Source organism: Chlorocebus sabaeus, chromosome 16 (genome assembly GCF_047675955.1).
Source record: "Chlorocebus sabaeus isolate Y175 chromosome 16, mChlSab1.0.hap1, whole genome shotgun sequence".
NCBI classification, from domain to species: domain Eukaryota; kingdom Metazoa; phylum Chordata; class Mammalia; order Primates; family Cercopithecidae; genus Chlorocebus; species Chlorocebus sabaeus.
In genome coordinates this window covers 6,853,267-6,873,571 of record NC_132919.1, presented here as the reverse complement: position 1 = coordinate 6,873,571, position 20,305 = coordinate 6,853,267, and the positions used below count along the sequence as shown (strand labels likewise).

At 51.8% G+C, this 20,305-nt stretch overlaps 2 protein-coding genes across 3 annotated transcripts; one reads left to right on the top strand and one right to left on the bottom strand.

Moving 5' to 3' along the window:
* The first annotated feature begins 6,328 nt into the window (after positions 1-6,328).
* SLC16A11 (solute carrier family 16 member 11) lies at positions 6,329-9,118 on the top strand. 2 transcript variants are annotated; one of them, XM_037987373.2, is made up of 5 exons: positions 6,329-6,642; positions 6,900-7,107; positions 7,346-7,489; positions 7,655-8,422; positions 8,510-9,116. In XM_037987373.2, the coding sequence occupies exons 2-5, from the start codon at positions 6,906-6,908 to the stop codon at positions 8,737-8,739; spliced, it is 1,344 nt and encodes a 447-aa protein (XP_037843301.2). In that variant the 5' UTR covers positions 6,329-6,642; positions 6,900-6,905; the 3' UTR covers positions 8,740-9,116. The 2 variants fall into 2 exon arrangements, with proteins under 2 accessions (XP_037843301.2, XP_072860762.1); XM_073004661.1 differs by having other exon boundaries at positions 6,541-6,642; positions 7,346-8,422; positions 8,510-9,118.
* A 593-nt stretch (positions 9,119-9,711) lies between these two features.
* On the bottom strand, positions 9,712-14,288 carry SLC16A13 (solute carrier family 16 member 13). The gene is made up of 4 exons (XM_008010072.3): positions 13,343-14,288; positions 13,053-13,196; positions 11,385-12,122; positions 9,712-10,677 (listed from the first exon to the last, which is right to left on the bottom strand). Exons 1-4 carry the CDS (start codon positions 13,539-13,541, stop codon positions 10,475-10,477), a joined length of 1,284 nt encoding a protein of 427 aa, XP_008008263.1. The 5' UTR covers positions 13,542-14,288; the 3' UTR covers positions 9,712-10,474.
* Between the last annotated feature and the right edge of the window lie 6,017 nt (positions 14,289-20,305).

Below are 20,305 nucleotides of genomic sequence, written 5' to 3'. Positions count from 1 at the left end.
AAAAAAAAAAAAAAAAAAAAAGGCTAGGCGCGGTGGCTCACGCCTGTAATCCCAGCACTTTAGGAGGCCAAGGCGGGCGGATCATGAGGTCAGGAGATCGAGACCATCCTGGCTAACACGGTGAAACCCTGTCTCTACTAAAAATACAAAAAATTAGCCGGGTGTGGTTGTGGGCGCCTGTAGTCCTAGCTACTTGGGAGACTGAGGCAGGAGAATGGCGTGAACCCGGGAGGTAGAGGTTGTAGTGAGCCGAGATCGTGCCACTGTACTTGATGACAGAGTGAGACTCTGTCTTAAAAAAAAGAAAAAGTAGAATGAAAAATTCTGCATGAATTTTTAACATAAAACAAGATATTTCCAAGAAATTTCTCGCATGCAAAAGGCAAACTCTCCTTGCCCCTCTGATTGTGGCATGACTCGCCTCTCCTCTGTATTCAGTTTCCATTATTAGTGAGTGCTACTTCAGTGGACATTTTGGAGTAGTATCAGCCTCTGGAGGAATATCTGAATTCCTTAGCCTGGACTTCAAGGCCTTTCAGACGGGGCCCGCTGCCCAGCAGCGTAATCCCACATTATCCTCCTACACATGCTCGGTTCTCCACACAGCAGCTATTTATAGCTCCCCAAACAATAAACAATGTGCCAAGTTGGTTCATGCCTTTGTGATTTTCCACAAGCTGCTCCCTTTGCCTGGAATGCCCCTGCCCACAGATCCATCTGGCAAACTCCTACTCATCCTTCAAGACCCAGCACAAGGGGCTTCTCTTCTGTGAAGGCTCCCAGCAGTCCTAAGAGGAATGAGTCAGTTTTTCCCATGCACCACTCTACGGTGTATGTGTCCCTGTCCTTTTTCTTCATGCGATGATCCTCCGATTTGATTGTGGGACTGGGAGGGGAGAGACTGTATCTTGTTCACATTTGTATCCCAAACGCTAAGCATGGCACCTGGCACGTGGTAGCTGTCTATAAATATTTTGTATGAAGGACTGAATGACTAAAACTTATTTTGACTTTCTTCTTCTCTTTTGTTTTTATTTATTTATTATTCTTATTTATTTATTTTATTATTTTTATTTTTTATTTTTGAGACGGAGTTTCACTCTTGTTGCCCAGGCTGGAGTGCAATGGCACAATCTTGGCTCACGGCAACCTCTGCCTCCCAGGTTCAAGCAATTCTCCTGCCTCAACCTCCCAAGTAGCTGGGATTACAGGTGCCCGCCACCACGCCTGGCTAATTTTGGATTTTTAGTAGAGACAGGGTTTCTCCATGTTGGTCAGGCTGGTCTTGAACTCCTGACCTCAGGTAATCCACCTACCTTGGCCTCCCAAAGTGCTGGGATTACAGGTGTGAGACATCGCGCCTGGCTTTATTTAATTTTTTTGAGACGGATTCTTGCTCTTGTCGCCCAGGCTGGAGTGCAGTGGCATGATCTCAGCTCACTGCAACCTCCCCTCCTGTGTTCAAGTGATTCTCTTGCCTCAGCCTCCCAAGTAGCTGGGATTATAGGCATGCGCCACCACATCCGGCTAATTTTTATATTTTTAGTATAGACAGAGTTTCACCATGTTGGCTGGCCAGGCTGGTTTCAAACTCCTTACCTCTGGTAATCCATTTGCCTGGGCCTCCCAAAGTGCTGGGATTATGGATGTGAGCCACTGCACCTGGACTTCTCTTTTGTTTTTAGAGTTAAGACAGGGAGACCAGCATTTTTGCACAAACTTTGGAAAATGCTAAGGGAAAAGAAAGGGAAAAAAAAAAAAAAGAAGAAAAGCAGAAATTTCCACTGAATCTCTTTATAGCCATTCACATTTTATAACCCATGTGGCACTACTGAGAACTTACCAGGGCAATGTGCTGCCTTGACCTTGAGGCATTAGCCGAAGTAGCCAGGTGGGGAAGTGCTGCCGTGCTGTTGGGTCCAGCCAGGTTCTTCAACTCACAGCAATAGCGGCAATGGAGGCTGGGTGCAGTGGCTCATACCTGTAATTCCAGCACTTTGGGAGGCCAAGGTGGGTGGATTACTTAAGGTCAGGAGATCAAAACCAGCCTGGCAAACATAGTGGAACCCCGTCTCTACTAAAAATACAAAAAAGTTAGCTGAATGTGGTGGCGGGCGCCTGTAATCTCAGCTACTTGGGAGGCTGAGGCTGGAGAATCACTTGAACCTGGGAGGCAGAGGTTGCAGTGAGCCTAGACTGTGCCACTGCACTCCAGCCTGGGCTGGGCAACAGAGCGAGACTCTGTCTCAAAAAAAAAAAAAAAAAAAAGAGGCCGGGTGCGGTGGCTCATGCCTGTAATCCCAGCACTTTGGAAGGCTGAGGCGGGCAGATCACAAGGTCAGGAGATCGAGACCATCCTGGCTAACACGGTGAAACCCCGTCTCTACTAAAAAAATTAGCCGGGCGTGGTGGTGGGCACCTGTAGTCCCAGCTACTTGGGAGGCTGTGGCAGGAGAATGGCATGAACCCGAGAAGCAGAGCTTGCAGTGAGCAGAAATCAGGCCACTGCATTCCAGCTTGGGTGACAGAGCAAGACTCCGTCTCAAAAAAAAAAAAAAAGAAAATAGCAGCAATGAGCTCTAACACATGTCATATTTGGGCACCGTTCTACATTCCTTACTTATATATGTATTCACAGTGACTCATTTAATTCTTATAACAACCCATCAGGTAGCTACTGTTATTATCCCCATTGTAGAGATGAGGAAACTGAGGCACAGGTTGAGTCACACTTGCTCATAATATAGTTACTAAGTGGTAGAATGTGGGCGAAAGATTACCTAGGTGCTGAGGCAAGAGACTGAAGGCACAAACTGTTTCAGTATAATAAAGAAAACAGTTAGAATAAAAACAGTCATAATACAAATTAGATATAGAGATGATCATGGACAATTATGAATCATTATTATAAACATTAATCATTAGCTTTTAATATTACTTTTTGTTGCATTACTAATATAATCAAGGAATAACCAGCGGGCGTAGGGTCAGGTGCTGAAGGGACATTGTGAGAAGTGACCTAGAAGGCAAGAGGTGAGCCTTCTGTCACGCCCACATAAGGGCTGCTTGAGGGTTCCTTGATCAAGCAGAGACGCCAGTGTCTGGGAAGACACCCATTACTTAGCAGACCGTGAAAGGGAGTCTCCTTTCCTTGCAGGAGTCAGAGAACACTCTGCTCCACCAGCTTCTTGTGGAAGGCTGGATATTATCCAGGCCTGCCCGCAGTCATCTGGAGGCCTAACCCCTTCCCTGTGGTGCTGTGCTTCAGTGGTCACGCTCCTTGTCCACTTTCATGTTCCTCCTGTACTCCTGGTTCCTCTTTGAAGTTCGTAGTAGATAGAGGTAGAAATAGTGAAAGTCTTAATGTCTTTGATCTTTCTTATCAGTGCATAGAAGAAAACGCTGACGTATGTTGCCTTCTCTCTCTCTACTTTGGCTACCTAAAAGGGAAGGGACCCTTGTCCTGTGATCATGTGACTTGCTTCACCTTGTCAATCACTTAGAAGATCCATGCCCCTTACCCTGCCCCCTTATCTTGTATGCAATAAATATCAGCACGCCCAGCCGGTCCGGGTCACTGCTGGTCTCCATGTCTTGATGGTAGTGGTCCCCAGGGCTCAGCTGTCTTTTCTTCTCTTTGTCTTGTGTCTTTATTTATTACAGTCTCATCTCCGCACACGGGGAGAACATCCCCTAAGCCCCGTAGGGTCTACTGGACCCTACAGTAGAGCTGGAATTCAACCCCAGGAAATCTAAGTTGGGAGTCTATTCTCCTAACTCTGTGCTATTTTATTCCGTCAGCAAAAGATGACAAGTTTTGCTAAGAATATAGGGAGCCTGAGGTAGAAGAGGAATGTACCCTTGCACAGCCCCAGTCCCAGGCTCCAGGATACCCTTCTGGCTTCGTAAGCATCCTGTGAAGGTGCTCAGCATCTCTTAGCACAACTCCCAGATGCAGAGGGCCCGGTCTTCGCTCTGAGTGCCCTGCATTTCTGCCTCACCATGGGGAGAGGTGATTCGTTTAGCTTGGAGCAGAGTCTTCAGCAGCCTTCTCAGGAAGCAGGATCCCTGCCCTCCCCAGTGGCTGAGGACCTGCTTTCACAGCAGCACTCCGGGCTGGGAAACCGGTGGGGCCACTTTCCTAAGGTGTGTCTGTCACCTTAGACCTTCATGAACAGGACGTTTCAAGCAGAGAGCATGACATTTGCAAAAATTGAGGAGTGAGGAAAAGCTAGGCACGTCCACAGAGCAGAGAAGATAGTGGCTGATAGGAGGCTGCAAAAGGGAGGGAGGAGAGATGGTTTGGAACGGTAACCTAGGTCTACCCTTGATTATTGTAAAAGGCCTGTACAAAGTACAGAAATGTAATTTTTTCCCTCTTTAGGCAGTGGAGAGCCGTTGAAGGTCATGCTGTGTTTTTGATGTTTACAGCTTTGCTCCTTAAGAAGCTGTTTTTCTTGTCTTTACATGCAGATTCTTTCCCAACAGTTAGGAAACACTGCCATCATGTGGCTCGGTGGATGCATGATCCCAACTTAGGTTGCTGAATGTTCTATCCTATGTTTAATAATTAAACCAAAGAACACACCTGGGAATTCAAACAGCTGAGGTAAAGAATGTCAACCTGTCAAAAAGGACATTTTCTATAAAGTGTTTCAAAAAATCAATACCTGGGTTCCATGACCTGATTTCTTATTTTGCTTTCAAAATTCTAACCTGGCCAGGCATGGTAGACTGTAATCTCAGCACTTTGGGAGACTGAGGTGGAAGGATTGCTGAAGTCCAGGAGCTTGAGACCAGCCTGTACAACATACTGTGACTCCCTCTCTACAAAAAATGAACAAATTTAGCCAGGCATGGTGGCGTGGAGCCTGTAGTCCCAGCTACTCGGGAGGCTGAGGTGGAGGATCGCTTGAGCCTGGGAGGTCGAGGAGGCAGTGAGCCATAACGGCACCACTACACTTCAGCCTGGACAACACCCTGTCTCTGTAAATAAATACATACATACATACCTACATAAAAAATAAAATTCTAACCTAAGTGTTTAGAGATTCTGATCTCAAGAATCCTTTCTATTCCCAGTGACCCCTTGTTTTAGAATCCTGAGTTTTCTGTCCCTGCAATGGTTCCGCCCTTTCCAGGGCAGTTTGCATCAAGCTGTATCCAGGATATTTCTCTTAACTGTGCCAGATTTTGTTTCAGTTCCGGGATTGTTCTCCCTGTAGGTCCCACAGTTGGACAGACCTAAATTCAAATATTCACACCATTTTCTCCCTGTGAGCTTCAGTTACTGCATCTATAAAAGAGGCACGACACCAGCCGGGCGTGGTGGCTGACTCCTGTAATCCCAGCACTTTGGGAGGCCAAGGTGGGTGGATCACCTGAGGTCATGAGTTCCAGACCAGTCTGGCCATGGCGAAACCCATCTCTACTAAAAAATACAAAAATTAGCCGGGAGTGGTGGCATGCACCTGTAATCCCAGCTATTCAGGAGGTTGAGGCAGGATAATCGCTTGAACCCAGGAGGCAGAGGTTGTGGTGAGCCAAGATCTCGCCACTGCACTCCAGCCTGGGCTACAGAGTGAGACTCCATCTAAAAAAGAAAATAAATGAATAAAAGAGAGCAACAACTTCTTCATAGGGTTATTATAAGATGATAGCATGTGTAAACAGTGCCTGGCACATCGCAGGTCTTCACTTTGAGAGAGTCCTGTTTCATCCCTCTATCCTTGGGGGCCTGTTATTTTATTTATTTATTTATTTATTTATTTATTTATTTATTTATTTTTGAGACAGAGTCTTGCTCTGTCGCCCAGGCTGGAGTGCAGTGGCATGATCTTGGCTTACTGCAACTTCTGCCTCCTGGGTTCAAGAGATTCCCCTGCCTCAGCCTCCAGAGTAGCTAGAAATACAGGCTTGTGCCACCACGCCTGGCTAATTTCTTTGTATTTTTAGTAGAGATGGTGTTTCGCCACGTTGGCCAGGCTGGTCTCGAACTCCTGACCTCAGGTGATCCACCCATATCGGCCTTCCAAAGTGCTGGTATTATAGGCGTGCACCGCGCCCGGCCTGGGGGTCTGCTATTCTAAGCACAGCTCTGGCACTCAGTGGAAGTCTGTGATCTAATATCCGAGATTTACCTGGTCCTCAGCAACGTTCCTGAAAACAAAACTACTCATCCCCTCAGGCTTTTGGGACCATCCGTATTTCCACGCGTTGGCGGTGGACCCCGGGCTCAGGCTCGCCGGGGTTTGCAATCCACGTGTCTCCCCTGCGCGCAGCAGGTGGCAGGTGCATGGGTGTGAGCAGGGCAGGGCCCCTCGGCATTCATTCCTCTCCGCTCCCTCCCCGGGGCTGGGGGTTGTGTGTGTACATAATTCAATCCCCGTGGGACTGGTGTCTGGCCTCACCCGCGGCTTGGCGGATTGGTTGCTTCAGCTCGCCCCCGCCCTCCGTACCCCCGGCGTCCCAGGTGGCTCGGGCCCCTGTGGTGATCTCTGTTTACCGAGAGAGCTCGTCCAAGTTGGGCTCCATCGCTGCTCTCGCTCCCCTTCGGGGCCCCCGCCCGCGTGGGAAGCGGAGAGAAAGCCGGGCCCAGCCCTTCCTCGCCCTTCCCCTCCCCGCACAGCCCGGAGAGGTCGGGTAAGGGGGAAGGAGTGTACGTGGGACGGGGAGCCCAGGGCCTGGGGGATCTGGCTGTCCCCGTCCCGGTACCTCGCGCGGACCCGGGAGTTCCAGCCCTAGGCCTGGCTCCGGCTCCCTCTGCTCTGCGCCATCGCGCTCGGGGTGACCGGCCCACCCCGGGGGAGCAGCCAGAGGCTGGATCTCAGGGATGCCAGCTCCCCAGCGGAAGCACAGGCGTGGAGGCTTCTCTCACAGGTGTTTGCCCACCCCCGCAGACGGCGATGACCCCCCAGCCCGCCGGACCCCCGGACGGGGGCTGGGGCTGGGTGGTGGCGGCCGCAGCCTTCGCGGTGAACGGGCTGTCCTACGGGCTGCTGCGCTCGCTGGGCCTTGCCTTCCCTGACCTTGCCGAACACTTTGACCGAAGCGCCCAGGACACTGCGTGGATCAGCGCCCTGGCCCTGGCGGTGCAGCAGGCAGCCAGTGAGGCGGGCTCTGAGGCGAGAGAGGGGAACGGGGAGGAGGGGCCGTGAGCGGAGGGATGGGAGACCCACCTGATTACCCGACAACCTGAGAAAGGGCGACCGGCTCTAGAAAAGAGTGCATCTTAAGGTCAAGGAGAGGAACTATTAGTTCGAGGGAGGTAAACAGCCAATGAGAGGTGTTGGAGAGAGTTTGGGGGCCCGGGGGCGTGTCTTTTGTTGACTCCGCCCCCTTCCAGGCCCGGTGGGCAGCGCCCTCAGCACGCGCTGGGGAGCCCGCCCGGTGGTGATGGTTGGGGGCGTCCTCGCCTCGCTGGGCTTCGTCTTCTCGGCTTTCGCCCGCAGTCTGCTGCACCTCTACCTCGGCCTGGGCCTCCTCGCTGGTGAGGGAAATGGGATGCCCGGGTCATTGAGGGTGAAGGTGGGGACAGGAGCTTGTGGGACCTGGGGTAGCGAACTAGGCGAGGGCCTGGTGCGGAGAGCAGGACTGGGAATGCTGGGGCGGGCGTCCCCAGTGCCGGCCCCCATCCCCTCCCATTCATTCGCAGGCTCTGGTTGGGCCCTGGTGTTCGCCCCTGCCCTAGGCACACTCTCGCGTTACTTCTCCCGCCGTCGAGTCTTGGCGGTGGGGCTGGCGCTCACCGGCAACGGGGCCTCCTCGCTGCTCCTGGCGCCTGCCTTGCAGCTTCTTCTCGATACTTTCGGCTGGCGGGGCGCTCTGCTCCTTCTCGGCGCGATCACCCTCCACCTCACCCCTTGTGGCGCCCTGCTGCTACCCCTGGCCCTTCCTGGCGACCCCCCAGCCCCACCGCGTAGTCCCTTAGCTGCCCTCGGCCTGGGACTCTTCACACGCCGGGCCTTCTCAATCTTTGCTCTAGGCACAGCCCTGGTTGGGGGCGGGTACTTCGTTCCTTATGTGCACTTGGCCCCCCACGCTTTAGACCGAGGCCTGGGCGGATACGGGGCAGCGCTGGTGGTGGCCGTGGCTGCGGTGGGCGATGCGGGCGCCCGGCTGGTCTGCGGGTGGCTGGCAGACCAAGGCTGGGTGCCTCTCCCGCGGCTGCTGGCCGTATTCGGGGCTCTGACTGGGCTGGGGCTGTGGGTGGTGGGACTGGTGCCCGTGGTGGGGGGCGAAGAGAGCTGGGGGGGTCCCCTGCTGGCCGCTGCTGTGGCCTACGGGCTGAGCGCGGGGAGTTATGCCCCGCTGGTTTTCGGTGTGCTCCCCGGGCTGGTGGGCATCGGAGGCGTGGTGCAGGCCACGGGACTGGTGATGATGCTGGTGAGCCTCGGAGGGCTCCTGGGCCCTCCCCTATCAGGTAAGGACCTGAGCTCGCAGATCTGCCTACAACTATCCTCTGCCCCTGGGGTTAGGGGCTTCTAAATTCCCTTACCCATCTCCTCAGGCTTCCTAAGGGATGAGACAGGAGACTTCACCACCTCTTTCCTCGTGTCTGGCTCTTTGATCCTCTCCGGCAGCTTCATCTACATAGGGTTGCCCAAGGCGCTGCCCTCCTGTGGTCCAGCCTCCCCTCCAGCCACGCCTCCCCCAGAGAGCGGGGAGCTGCTTCCCCCTCCCCAGGCAGTCTTGCTGTCCCCAGGAGGCCCTCGCTCCACTCTGGACACCACTTGTTGATTATTTTCTTGTTTGAGCCCCTCCCCCAATAAAGAATTTTTATTGGGTTTTCCTGAAACCTCCAACTGTTCACCGATCTAGGACCCTGAAAATATTCTACTTAAGACAGCCAGAAAGGCTGGTTCAAAGGAACAGGATCCCAGGAGGCCCTGGGTATGAAGAAGGGTGACTGTCTGTCCAGGCAACCCATTTCTCTTTGCCCAAGTCCTGGCCAGAACAGGGAATCTTTGCAAAGTTGTCTGGCAGCCAGTTTCAGTGTGTTGCTGGGGTTGGAGGTGGGTTGCTCGTGGGTGCTATCTGCCCCATCTTCATGTCCCTTACCCTAGTCCCCAGACCTCCCAGACTAACTCTTCCCTGCATTTCAATCTCCTTCTATGAGCCTGAGGGAAATACAAGAATCCTAGGCTCAGACTTCAGTTCTAAAAAAAGCTATCCACACATCTATAACCTGTGTCCTCAGCATTCTCTCAGTTTCTTTCCTTTCTTTTTCTTTTCTTTTCTTTTTTTTTTTTTTTTTTTTGAGAAAGAGTCTCGCTCTGTCACCCAGGCTAGAGTGCAGTGGCGCAATTTTGGTTCACAGCAACCTCCGCCTCCCGGGTTCAAGCAATTATCCTGCCTCAGCCTCCCCAGTAGCTGCGATTATAGGCACATGCCACCACGCCCGGCTAATTTTTGTATTTAGTAAAGACGGGGTTTCACCATGTTGGCCAGGCTGGTCTCAAATTCCTGACCTCGTGATCCACCCGCCTCGGCCTCCCAAAGTGTTGAGATTACAGGTGTGAGCCACTGCGTCCAGCCCTCAATTTCTTTTCTAAGCCACAGGGATAATGGGGAAGAGGGAGGTATGTGGTGGCGGCCTGGAGAGCAGAGTCCAGGGTTAAAATGCCTTGGGTCATCAGAGCTCCTGGACATTCTCCTCCACTTCCAGGCATGACACCATTCGGCCAACCCAAGCATACGGGCCCCAGCTCATTCTGAGGTTGTGATTATTATCTATTTTTCTTACTTGATTTTATCTCAAAGAGACAGTCATGTTTCCCAAACATATATCTTCAGAGAAGAAACTTGGGAGGCAACACTAGAGATGGTATATAAAACATGATAAGTCTCTTGGCCTTTGATTTTCACAGTTGATTCACACTCAGTGAAGCAGGAACTCCCGGATCCTTCAAAACTCCTGGGTCCTTTAGAAAAGGTTAGGAAAGGCTGGGTACGGTGGCTCATGCCTGTAATCCCAGCACTCTGGAAGGCTGAGGAGGGTGGATCACAAGGTCAGGAGTTCGAGACCATCCTGGCCAACATGATGAAACCCCGTCTCTACCAAAAAAAAAAAAAAAAAAAAAAAAAAATGCAAATAGCCAGGAGCGGTGGCTCCCACCTGTAATCCCAGCTACTTGGGAGGCTGAGGCAGGAGAATTACTTGAACCCGGGATGCGGAGGTTGCAGTGAGCCGAGATCATGTCACTGCACTCCAGCCTGGGCAACAGAGCAAGACTCCATCTCGGGAAAAAGAAAAAAGAGAAAATGTTAGGACAGTAAAGGAGGATAAATAAGAGTCCTCAACAAAATACAAAAATACAAAGGGTTGGCACACACATTGCAGGAGCCCCAGGCCTGCTCTAGGGGGAGGCAGATCGAGAATCTTAAGGCACTGTGGTTCTGTGGAGACCAAGACGTGGCAAGAGAAGACCTGGAGCTGTCAAGCTCTGGCTTTCCGGGCCTGACTCTGTGAAGTTCAGTCCTCTTCCAGCCCCTCCTTCGGTAGGGGAACTTTAATATCCGGTGCTTCTGTTACAAGGTCCTGGGGCCTGGAGGTAGTAGTTGAGAAGCAGGAGAAGAAGTGGGGCAGGGTGAGGAGAATTCCACTCCCTGAAAGAAGGAAGGCCCCAGCCACCACAAAAGAAGCCGTGTAGTTGCCTGTCACATCCCGGAGGTAGCCTAGGTCCAAGAGAGAAAAAGGATACACATGAGTGATCTGTTTGCTGGGGCTGATGTCTCAGATACATTTTTGGGTGGAGGGAAGACTTATCATCTCAGAGGAGTTGGAACTCCCATGGAATAGTTGGATAAACTTGAGAACTCTGGTTTCCCAAAAGGGCCTCAAAAGTTAATTTCAACCACCTCCCTGCCTTCAGAAAGGACATCCAAACCAGCCTGCAGGGATCTGGAGATCCAGATTGAGTCAGGCATACTTGTGCCTTTCTTTCTGGCAACTGTAGCCTTTCTAAAGCTTCAGTTAATGGGTAAGAGGAGATAAAGGTCTGAAACTTCTGGCACCCTGAGCCAGCAGAACTTTGACCAGGTGCCTCAGACACCTGGTTTGGGGCCCAGTGGGCCAAAGGAAAGGGTGGACACTGGAATGCTACGTCTGTGTCTGGCCAGGTTCTGCCAGGTCCTCGGAAAACCCGAGCTGTAGGCGCCCTGCCAAGGGTTCCACTTAGCTTCTCTGTCTTTCCGCTCAGACTTTCCCAGCCCCAAGCTCTTTGCCCCATGGACCCATTTCAGGGATGCTATGGTTGGCCACACAGGCTGTGTACTGTACTACACCAGAGGGCAATATTCACATACACTGGAATGAGAATAGTACCCTCCCCTAGTTGTGCAACATGGCAGCCCTCACCCCCTGGGAACCCCATTCCACTTACCTGACAGAGGAGGCCCCAGCAGTCCCCCGATGCTCTCTATCATCTGCAGTAGTCCCAGGCCACAGTAAATCCTTTTAGTCCCCACTAGTTCAGGCAGTACGGAGAAGGCCAGTGGGGCCAGAGCCCCTGATGTGAAGCCGTAGGCCACAGCCAGAGCCACCAGGGCTGTGGGAGCCCGGGCTACAGGGAACAGGGCTAGTGACACCCCAGTCAAGGTGGTCCAGAGCATCAGGAGTCGTGTCACAGGCCCTGGGACTGCATCTCCCAGCCATCCAGAGACCACACGCCCCACGAGGTCAGAAATAGCAGCAACTGAGAGTAGGAAGGCAGCAGGTAGTGGGTCCCAATCCAGGTCCTGGAGATGGGCCACTAGGTGGAGGTAGGGAATGAAGTAGCCAGTGTTGATCAGGGTGAGGGCAACAGTGTAACGGAGGAAGGGGCCATGATGGAGGAGGGAGGTGAGTTGGGCCCTGGGACCACCCACAGCAGGGTCCTCAGCCAGGGAGGGTGGGCGGAGGAGAGCACCACAGGCCACCAGGTGGAGGGAGAGGGCAGACACCAGCAGTAGGGACCCTCTCCAGGCGTAGTGGCTGAGGAGCCACTGGAAAAAGGGGGCAAATGCGAAGGAGGAGAGGCCCACGCCTGTCAGGGCAAGCCCGGTGGCCAGGGATCGACGGCGAGAGAAATAACAGGACAGGCAGGCCAGGGTCGGAGCAAAGGTCAAAGCCCAGCCAGAGCCTGTCAAAAAGGAAGAAGTGGGGTTAGGACTCTTAGGGAGCTCAAGGCACCCAGTAATCCCCGCATTGCCCAGCAGCAGAATGTAGCACTTGCTGTGGAGTCCAACAGACCTGGGATACAATCTTGGCTTGGATACTTTCTAGCTGTGTAACCTTGTGTGTTTTAACATTCCCAGCCTCAACCTTCTCAACCGCAAAATGTAATAATACACTTTTTGGGATTGTGGAAGATTAGAGACAAAGTTTGTAAGGTAATTAGCACAGAACTTTGGAGTTAGACCTGGGTTCTACCATTTCTGGCTGTATGACCTTCATTTGCCAAGTTGTATAAGCTTTAGAGCTTTTCCTTAGCTGTAAATAGAATAATGATATCAATTTCACAGTTACAGTACCTAGCACCTTTTTTTCTTTCTTTCTTTTTTCTTTTTTCTTTTTTTTTTTTTGAGACGGAGTTTCGCTCTGTTGCCCAGGTTGAAGTGCAGTGGTGCCATCTCAGCTCACTGCAAGCTCCGCCTCCCGGGTTCACGACATTTTCGTGCCTCAGCCTCCCGAGTAGCTGGGACTACAGGCGCCTGTCACCACGCCCGGCTATTTTTTGTATTTTTTTTTTTTTTTGTAGAGACGGGGTTTCACCATGTTGGCCAGGATGGTCTCGATCTCCTGACCTCGTGATCCACCCGCCTCGGCCTCCCAAAGTGTTGGGATTACATGCGTGAGCCACGGCGCCAGGCCAGGTTGCATCATCCTTGAATTTCCTAATTCCTCATCATGTTTGTCGGTTTAGTCATTCCTATTAAGAATTCCTTTCTGGGTACAGGTGCTAGCTAAACTTTCCCTCAGCTTCTCCCCGAACCCTTTGCAAGGAGCAGGAAGGAGGTGAACATTCAACGATCTAAGCATTTGACTCTCCTGCCCCTGTGCAGGCTCTCACCTGACAGCAACCCAATACTCAGGTATAGGTGGGTCAACGAAGTAGCGAAAGAGGCGAGCAGCATCCCCAGCGCAGCCAAGATGCCTCCGGTCATCACTACGGGCCTGGGACCGAACTTCGTGCTCAGGGCACTGCCTACCGGGCCTGAGGAAGTGGAAGGGGCGCTGCGAGAAGATCTCAGGCGTCTCCCCGCCTAGCATCTCCCGCCCCTCGCCCTTCTCCCTCCCAGTCCCCGCATTCCCTCTCCCTTCCGAGGGTCGCAGTCCGCCAGATCCAGGCGCCGCACTCACTCCCAAACTGCTGCACCGCGATTCCTATGGAGGCGATCCAGGAGACGCGCGCTGCCTGCTCCCCAAACGCCGCCACAAACTCCACGAAGAAGACCCCAAAGGAGCGGAGCACCCCGAACACCAGCGCCGACTGGAAGAACGCTGAGAGCACCACCACCCATCCCCAGCCCCCGTCGGGGGGCTCGGTCCTGCGCGCCATCTAAGCCGTAACAGGGCTGCTGCCACCCAGAGCCTCTGCGGGAGCCGGGTTCTGGACGCCGCACCTCTGCACACCCACCCCCGCTGCCGGGTGGCTCGGGGCCGAGAGGGGTTGCAGAGGCAGGTAGAGAGGACGGTCCCGACGAGGCGGCGAGAGCCCCTGCACCTTTTCCCAAGCGGGGGCGATATAGGACTGAAGACCAGGCCCGCGCCGGCCGGGCCAGAGTCTCCCGGAGGCGTGGTTCCGCGAGCTCGCAGCTGAGCTAGTTCAAGCCGCGGCCAGATCGATCCCGGTGCGGTGTTGGGCTGGGAGCCAGAGGGCGGAACTGCGATTTGAGCCACACCCCTGGAGCGCGCTAGTTTCCTTGTGGATGGTCCATTTTAACACTGGGGAGTCCGCGCCGGGCCACCCTGGCCAACATCCACGTCCAGAGCTCGCCAATGAGGATGCGGGGCTCCCGGGCAGGGGCGGAACCAGAAGGGCAGGGCGGGATTCAGGAATGGATGGGGACCCGGCAGTGGATGGGCGCATGCGTAAGGAGGGGCCTTAGGAGGCCGACTAGGTAGAGCCCCACGTGACGCGGGGACTGCCAGGAAGCTTCCGGGGTGCTTCTGTCTCCTGTTCACCTGGCGGCCAACTCATCCCCATTTCAGCACCCAGAGCCACACGGAAGGGTTACTGGTGGGTAAACTGGTTCTGCAGAGGAAAGGACTGTCTTGCTTTAACGAGGGGTCCAGGAATTGCAAGGCCCTACTGGGGACAGGGGAGGGGTTAGGAGATGAGACTCAAAGGAAGTGTCTGGCGCAGCGCCTGAAGCCACTAACACGCAGCCCTAGGCACGCAGACCTAGAGGCCTGGATCCCTGAGAAGTTCAAAGGCTAAGGGAAGAGAGAAGGGGAATGAGTTGGACTCCCGGCGTTCATTTCTGTAGTGGGAACTCGTTCCTGTCACTTCTGTTCCCACTAACAGGAAACCTACAGGTCACAGAGACCAAAAATAACTGAGGAGAGGAAGGGCGGTTGTAAGCTCACACAGGGCCGGGCCCCACCACCACCACCTGCCTCTTCCTCACTGGGGCTGGAACCTTTTCCTCTGCCCTCTAGTAACAACCACTTCCTAACCACCTTTTTTGCTCTGATGGTGGGGTAGACTAAAGAGAGAAACTATGACCGCGGCCACTGGAGCAGTCAGCCCCCTCTTACCCAACTAGTCCTCAGGCCCCTAGCAAACACTCCCCAGTCCTTCCCAGTCTCCATAACACCAATGGCCTGGATTTCCTGTTCCTTCATTATAAGCCATACTTCCCAGGACCCTGACCTGGAAACTGTGGACTCAAGGTTCACTCCCAGATTACTGGGGAAAGCAGCAAACAAGAAGCGGAGGCAGGGAGGGAGGCTGTGTAGTCTTGAAAAACATATTGAGCCTTAAATAATTTTATATGTGGGAAATAAAATCATCAATAATACACACATATACTTTCTAAGAGTCAAAATGTCAGCTGGTGGGGAATATGCCAAAGATGCAGAAATTGGTGTGGCTGTATTCCATAGTGATTAAGAACTCGGTCTTTAGAATCAGATCACAGTTCCAGTCTTTTATTTATTTATTTATTTATTTATTTATTTATTTATTTTGAGACGGAGTCTTGCTCTGTGGCCCAGGCTGGAGTGCAGTGGCACGATCTCAGCTCACTGCAACCTCTGCCTCCCGGGTTCAAGTGATTTTCCTGCCGCAGCCTCCTGAGTTTCTGGGATTACAGGCTCCCACCACAACCGCCCAGTTAATTTTTGTATTTTTAGTAGAGACAGGGTCTCACCATGTTGGCCAGGTTGATCTCGAACTCCTGACCTCAAGTGATCCACCGGCCTTGGCCTCGCAAAGTGCCAGGATTACAGGTGTGAGTCACCGTGCCCAGCCCACAGTTCCGATCTTGACTTCATTACTTAACTCGATCAAGATGCTGAATCTCTCAGTGGGTTTCCCCATCTGTAAATTGGAGTTAATAGTACCTACTATTAAGGGTTGCCCGTGGGGTTCAGTTAGAAAATCCATGCACTGAAATGCTTAGTTTATGTCCTGACATGCAGCAGGAGCCAAGCAACGTTAGCTTAGCTGGTCTTATTGGTCTTATTTTCAACAGGGGATAAGCTGCTGTAGTGGGAGGTGAAGGAAGGTTTTAGTTTAGTGTTTTTTTTTTTTTTTTTTTTGAGATGGAGTTTTGCTCTTGTCGCCCAGGCTGGAGTGCAATGGCATGATTTCAACTCACTGCACCCTCCGCCTCCTGGGTTCAAGCGATTCTCCTGCCTCAGCCTCCCGAATAGCTGGGACTACAGGTGTTTGCCACTACACCCGGCTAAATGTTTTGTATTTTTGGTAGAGATGGGGTTTCATCATTTTGGTCAGGCTGGTCTCGAACTCCTGACCTCAGACGATCTGCCTGTTTTGGCCTCCCAAAGTGCTGGGATTACAGGCGTGAGCCACCACGCCCGGCCTAGTTTTTGTTTTTTGATTTAAAAAAAAAAAAAAAAATCAAATCCAGGTCATGGGTTTAAAAAGATTGAGAAACACAACCATTGTGGTGGTTTGAATGTTACCTCCAAAAACTCATATTGAAACTTAATCCCCAACATGGCAGTACTGAGAGGTGGAACCTTTAAAAGGGGATTGGATGGGATTAATGGATTAATGAATCCCCATGAATTAGCCCACCATAATGGATTAATAGATTAACAGATTAACCCCATCATAAAGGACTAATAGGTTAATAGATTAATGGGTTATCATGGGAGAGGAATTGCTGGCTTTTTCAGAGAGATCTGACCTAAAACATTAGCATGCCCAGCCCTCTTTGCCATGGGACACCCTGTACCACAGAGAGCCCATATCAGCAAGAAAACCCTCACTAGAGGGTGAGGCCCCTGCACCTTGGATTTCTCAGCCTCCATACTGTAAGACATAAATTCATTTTCTTTATAAATTACCCAGTTTCAGATAATCTGTTGTAAGCAACAGAAAATGAACCGGACGAGACAGAAAATTGGTACCCAGAAGTGGGGTATTGCTGATAATGTATACCTGAAAATGATGAAGTGACTTTGGAAGTGGGTGGTGGACAGAGGCTGGAAGCATTTGGAGGAGTAGGCTAGAAAAAGCCTAGATTCTGGTCAGAGCTTAGAAGACAAGAAGACTATGAAAAGCTTGGAATTCTTTAGAGACTGGTTAAGTGTTTATGACTAGAATGTTGATAGAAATATGGAAGGAGCTGGGCGTGGCGGCTCACGCCTGTAATCCCAGCACTTTGGAAGTCTGAGGCGGGCGGATCACGAGGTCAGGAGATTGAGACCATCCTGGCCAACATGGTGAAACCCATCTCTACTAAAAATACAAAAATTAGCTGGGCGTGGTAGCACGCGCCTGTAACCCCAGCTACTCGGGAGGGTGAGGCAGAATTGCTTAAACCGGGGAGTCGGAGGTTGCAGTGAGCTGAGATAGTGCCACTGCACTCCAGCCTGGGCGAAAGAGCGAGACTTTATCTAAAAAAAAAAAAAAAAAAAAAAAAAAGAAATATGGAAGCAAAAGCCATTCTGGTGAGCTTTCAGATGGAACGGAGGAGCAAGGTATTGAAAACTGGAGTAAAGGCCATTCTTGTTACGAACTGGCAAAGAGCTTGGCTGAACTGTGTCCATGCCCAAGGGCTCTGTGGAAGGCTGAACTTGAGAGTGATGAACTAGGGTATCTGGCAGCCAGAAGAAATTTCTAAGCAGCAAAGTGCTGAGGCTGCTGTGTGGTTTCTTCTAACTGCTTATGATGATCTCACAGAGAAAAGAGAAACAGAGTGGAAAAATTTGGAAAATTCTCAGCCTGGCCATGTGGTAGAGAATGAAAGAGCGTTTTCAGGAGATGAATCCAAGGGTGTGGCCAAGCCACTGCTTGCTAAAAAGATTAACATGGCTAAAAGGGAGCCAGGTGCTATTCCTCAAGAAAATGGAAGAAAGTCCCTGAAGTCATTTCAGAGGTCTTTGAGGCTGCCCCTCCCATCACAGGCCCAGAGGCCTTGGAGGACAGAGGGTTTCAGGGGAAACCTGGCTGTTCTCCATGGGCTCACTGCCCAGGGCAACCTCAGGACTCTGCCCCCCACACCCCAATGTAGTACTCTGTGGGCCCCCCCCCAGCCTGGTGGTAGCTTAGGTAGCCCCAGGTGTTGCTTTTGTTGTGTGTTTATGTGTGTGTTGCTTGTGTTGAAGCTCCAGAAGGTGCAAATCATAGACCTTTACTGCATCCTTGTGGTGCTAATTCTGCAGTCTTGCAGAAAGTAAGAGCTGTGAAGGCTTGGCAGCCTCCACACGGATTTCAAAGGATGTTGTTGAAAGCCTAGGGGCCCGGGCAGAGACTTGTCATGGGGCAGAGCCACCACAGAGAACCCCCACCAGAGCAATGCCCAGCAGAAATGTGATGTTGAAGTTGCCTCAGAGAGTACCTGCCAGGACAGTTCCTATTGGAATTGTGGAAGCGAGGCCACTGCAGAGTCCCCCCCCAGGGTAGTCCTTGGTGGAGCCATAGGAACAAGGCCAATGCAGAGAGTCCCCAGGAGGGCAATGCCTAGTACAGCCGTGGAAGCAGGACCACCACCAGGCCCCCAGAACTTTGGAGTCACAGGCAGCAGGCAGTGCCCCACCCCGCTCCTAGGAAACTTCAGGCACCAGACTCCAACCCACCCACCAAAGCTATAGGGGCTGGGTTGTCTGAAGCTTTGGGGTTGTCTGAAGCTTTGGGGAGCCAACTCCCACCCTGTGTTCAGGAGGCTCCGCATGTAGTCAAAAAAGATTATCCTCTACCTTTGAGATGTAATGTTGGCCAGGCACGGTGGCTCACACTTGTAATCCCAGCACTTTGGGAGGCCGAGGTGGGCAGATCACAAGGTCAGGAGTTTGAGACCAGCCTGGCCAACACAGTGAAACCCCATCACTACTAAAAATACAAAAATTAGCTGGGTGTGGTGGTGGGCACCTGTAATCCCAGCTACTTGGGAGGCTGAGGCAGAAGAATCGCTTGAACCCAGGAGGCAGAAGTTGCAGTGAGCCAAGACTGTACCACTGCACTCCACCCTGGGTGACAGAGCTAGAGTCTGTCTCAAAAAAGAAAAAATAGAAAAGGTGTAATGTTGGCCCTGCTGGGTTTCAGACTTTCTTGGGGCCTGTTTCACCCGTTTCTTCTTGCCAATTTCTCCCTTTTGGAATGGGAATGTGTACGCTGTGCTTGTTCCCACCATTATATCTTGGAAGTAGATAACTTGTTTCATAACTTGGAAATAGATGACTAGCTCACAGGTGAGTCTTTGATGCTGCAATGAGTGAAGACTTTGGGATTACGGGAATGGAATGAATGTATTTGTATGTGAGAAGCACATGAATTTTGGGGACCCAGGGACAGAATGCTATGGTTTGCATGTCTCCTCCAAAAATTCATATGGAAACTTTCAGTCCTCAACATGACAGTATTGAGAGCTGGAGCTTTAAAGAGATGATCAGGGGCCGGGCGCGGTGGCTCACGCCTGTAATCCCAGCACTTTGGGAGGCCGAGGTGGGTGGATCACAAGGCCAGGAGATCGAGACCATCTTGGCTAACACGGTGAAACCCGTCTCTACTAAAAATACAAAAATTAGCTGAGTGTGGTGGCGGGTGCCTGTAGTCCCAGCTACTCAGAAGGCTGAGGCAGGAGAATGGTGTGAACCCAGAAGGCGGAGCTTGCAGTGAGCCGAGATCACGCCACTGCACTCTAGCCTGGGAGACAGAGCGAGACTCCGTCTCACAACAACAACAACAAAAACAAACAACAACAACAAAGAGGTGATTGGATCCTGAGGTCTCTGCCATTCATGGATTATGGGTTATCATGAGAGGGGAACTGGTGGCTTTATAAGAAAAGGAAGAGAGACCTGAGCTGGCCATGTTTGCACACTTGCTGCAGAGAGCCCCCTCCAACCAGAAGAGCATCACCAGATGTGGCCACTGGACCTTGGGCAAAATTTTCAGTGTCCGTAACTGTAAGAAATAAATTCCTTTTCTTTATAAATTGCCCAGTTTCAGGTATTCTATAATAAGCAACAGAAAACGGACTAAGACAACTACAAACTTTCAATGTGGGAGGCAGCTACAGAGATCGTGGTAACTGACTTTTCCACAGACGAGAAATTTAAGGCCCAGAGGGAGGTAACATCAAAATTAGTGATCGCTGCACCCAGCACACATACAGGACAGAGGAAAGGGTGGGAGAGATGCATGCACTGGACCCTGGATAGATTCAAGATACCCTTGCTGGGGGAGGGTGGGCTGGCATGTTAGTTCTAACTCAGTCTTCTCAGTGCCACCTCCAGCCCCTGTGGTTCTTAGGGAACCAAAGTCCTATCCATTTTCCTTGGTGATGGAGGCATGTCCCAAGCATTAAGATCCCTAGCACAGATGCACGCCCCAGCCTCTTGATATTATTAGTGGCTTCCTGGTTTCTCCCTGCCGCCTCCACACCTCAGGCAGGAAGTGACTTCAGAGCAGCAGGATGCAGGTGGCTCCGGAGAAACTTCATGAAGTCACCGGTTCCTACACAATGAGCAGGAAGGCAAGGGCAGGGAAAGGGACAACGAGGACCATTTAAAAGGTCTGGTGGGAAGGGACAGTGGAATGGTACAGAATCCCAGATGTTGTCCAGGAGGAAGAGCTCTCTTCCTCGCTCCCCGAGACCCGAAGGCAAGAACCCAGGACACAGCAGG

Bases quoted from the DNA above. Each gene is read 5' to 3' on its own strand.
- SLC16A11 (XM_073004661.1), top strand. From the start codon at position 6,906: ATGACCCCCCAGCCCGCCGGACCCCCGGACGGGGGCTGGGGCTGGGTG. The intron at 7,108-7,345 runs GTGAGGCGGGCT...GCCCCCTTCCAG, and splicing joins GGCGGTGCAGCAGGCAGCCA to GCCCGGTGGGCAGCGCCCTC. The intron at 8,423-8,509 runs GTAAGGACCTGA...CCATCTCCTCAG, and splicing joins CCTGGGCCCTCCCCTATCAG to GCTTCCTAAGGGATGAGACA.
- SLC16A13 (XM_008010072.3), bottom strand. From the start codon at position 13,541: ATGGCGCGCAGGACCGAGCCCCCCGACGGGGGCTGGGGATGGGTGGTG. The intron at 13,197-13,342 runs GTGAGTGCGGCG...CCACTTCCTCAG, and splicing joins CGCGGTGCAGCAGTTTGGGA to GCCCGGTAGGCAGTGCCCTG. The intron at 12,123-13,052 runs GTGAGAGCCTGC...CCTTTTTGACAG, and splicing joins GAGTATTGGGTTGCTGTCAG to GCTCTGGCTGGGCTTTGACC.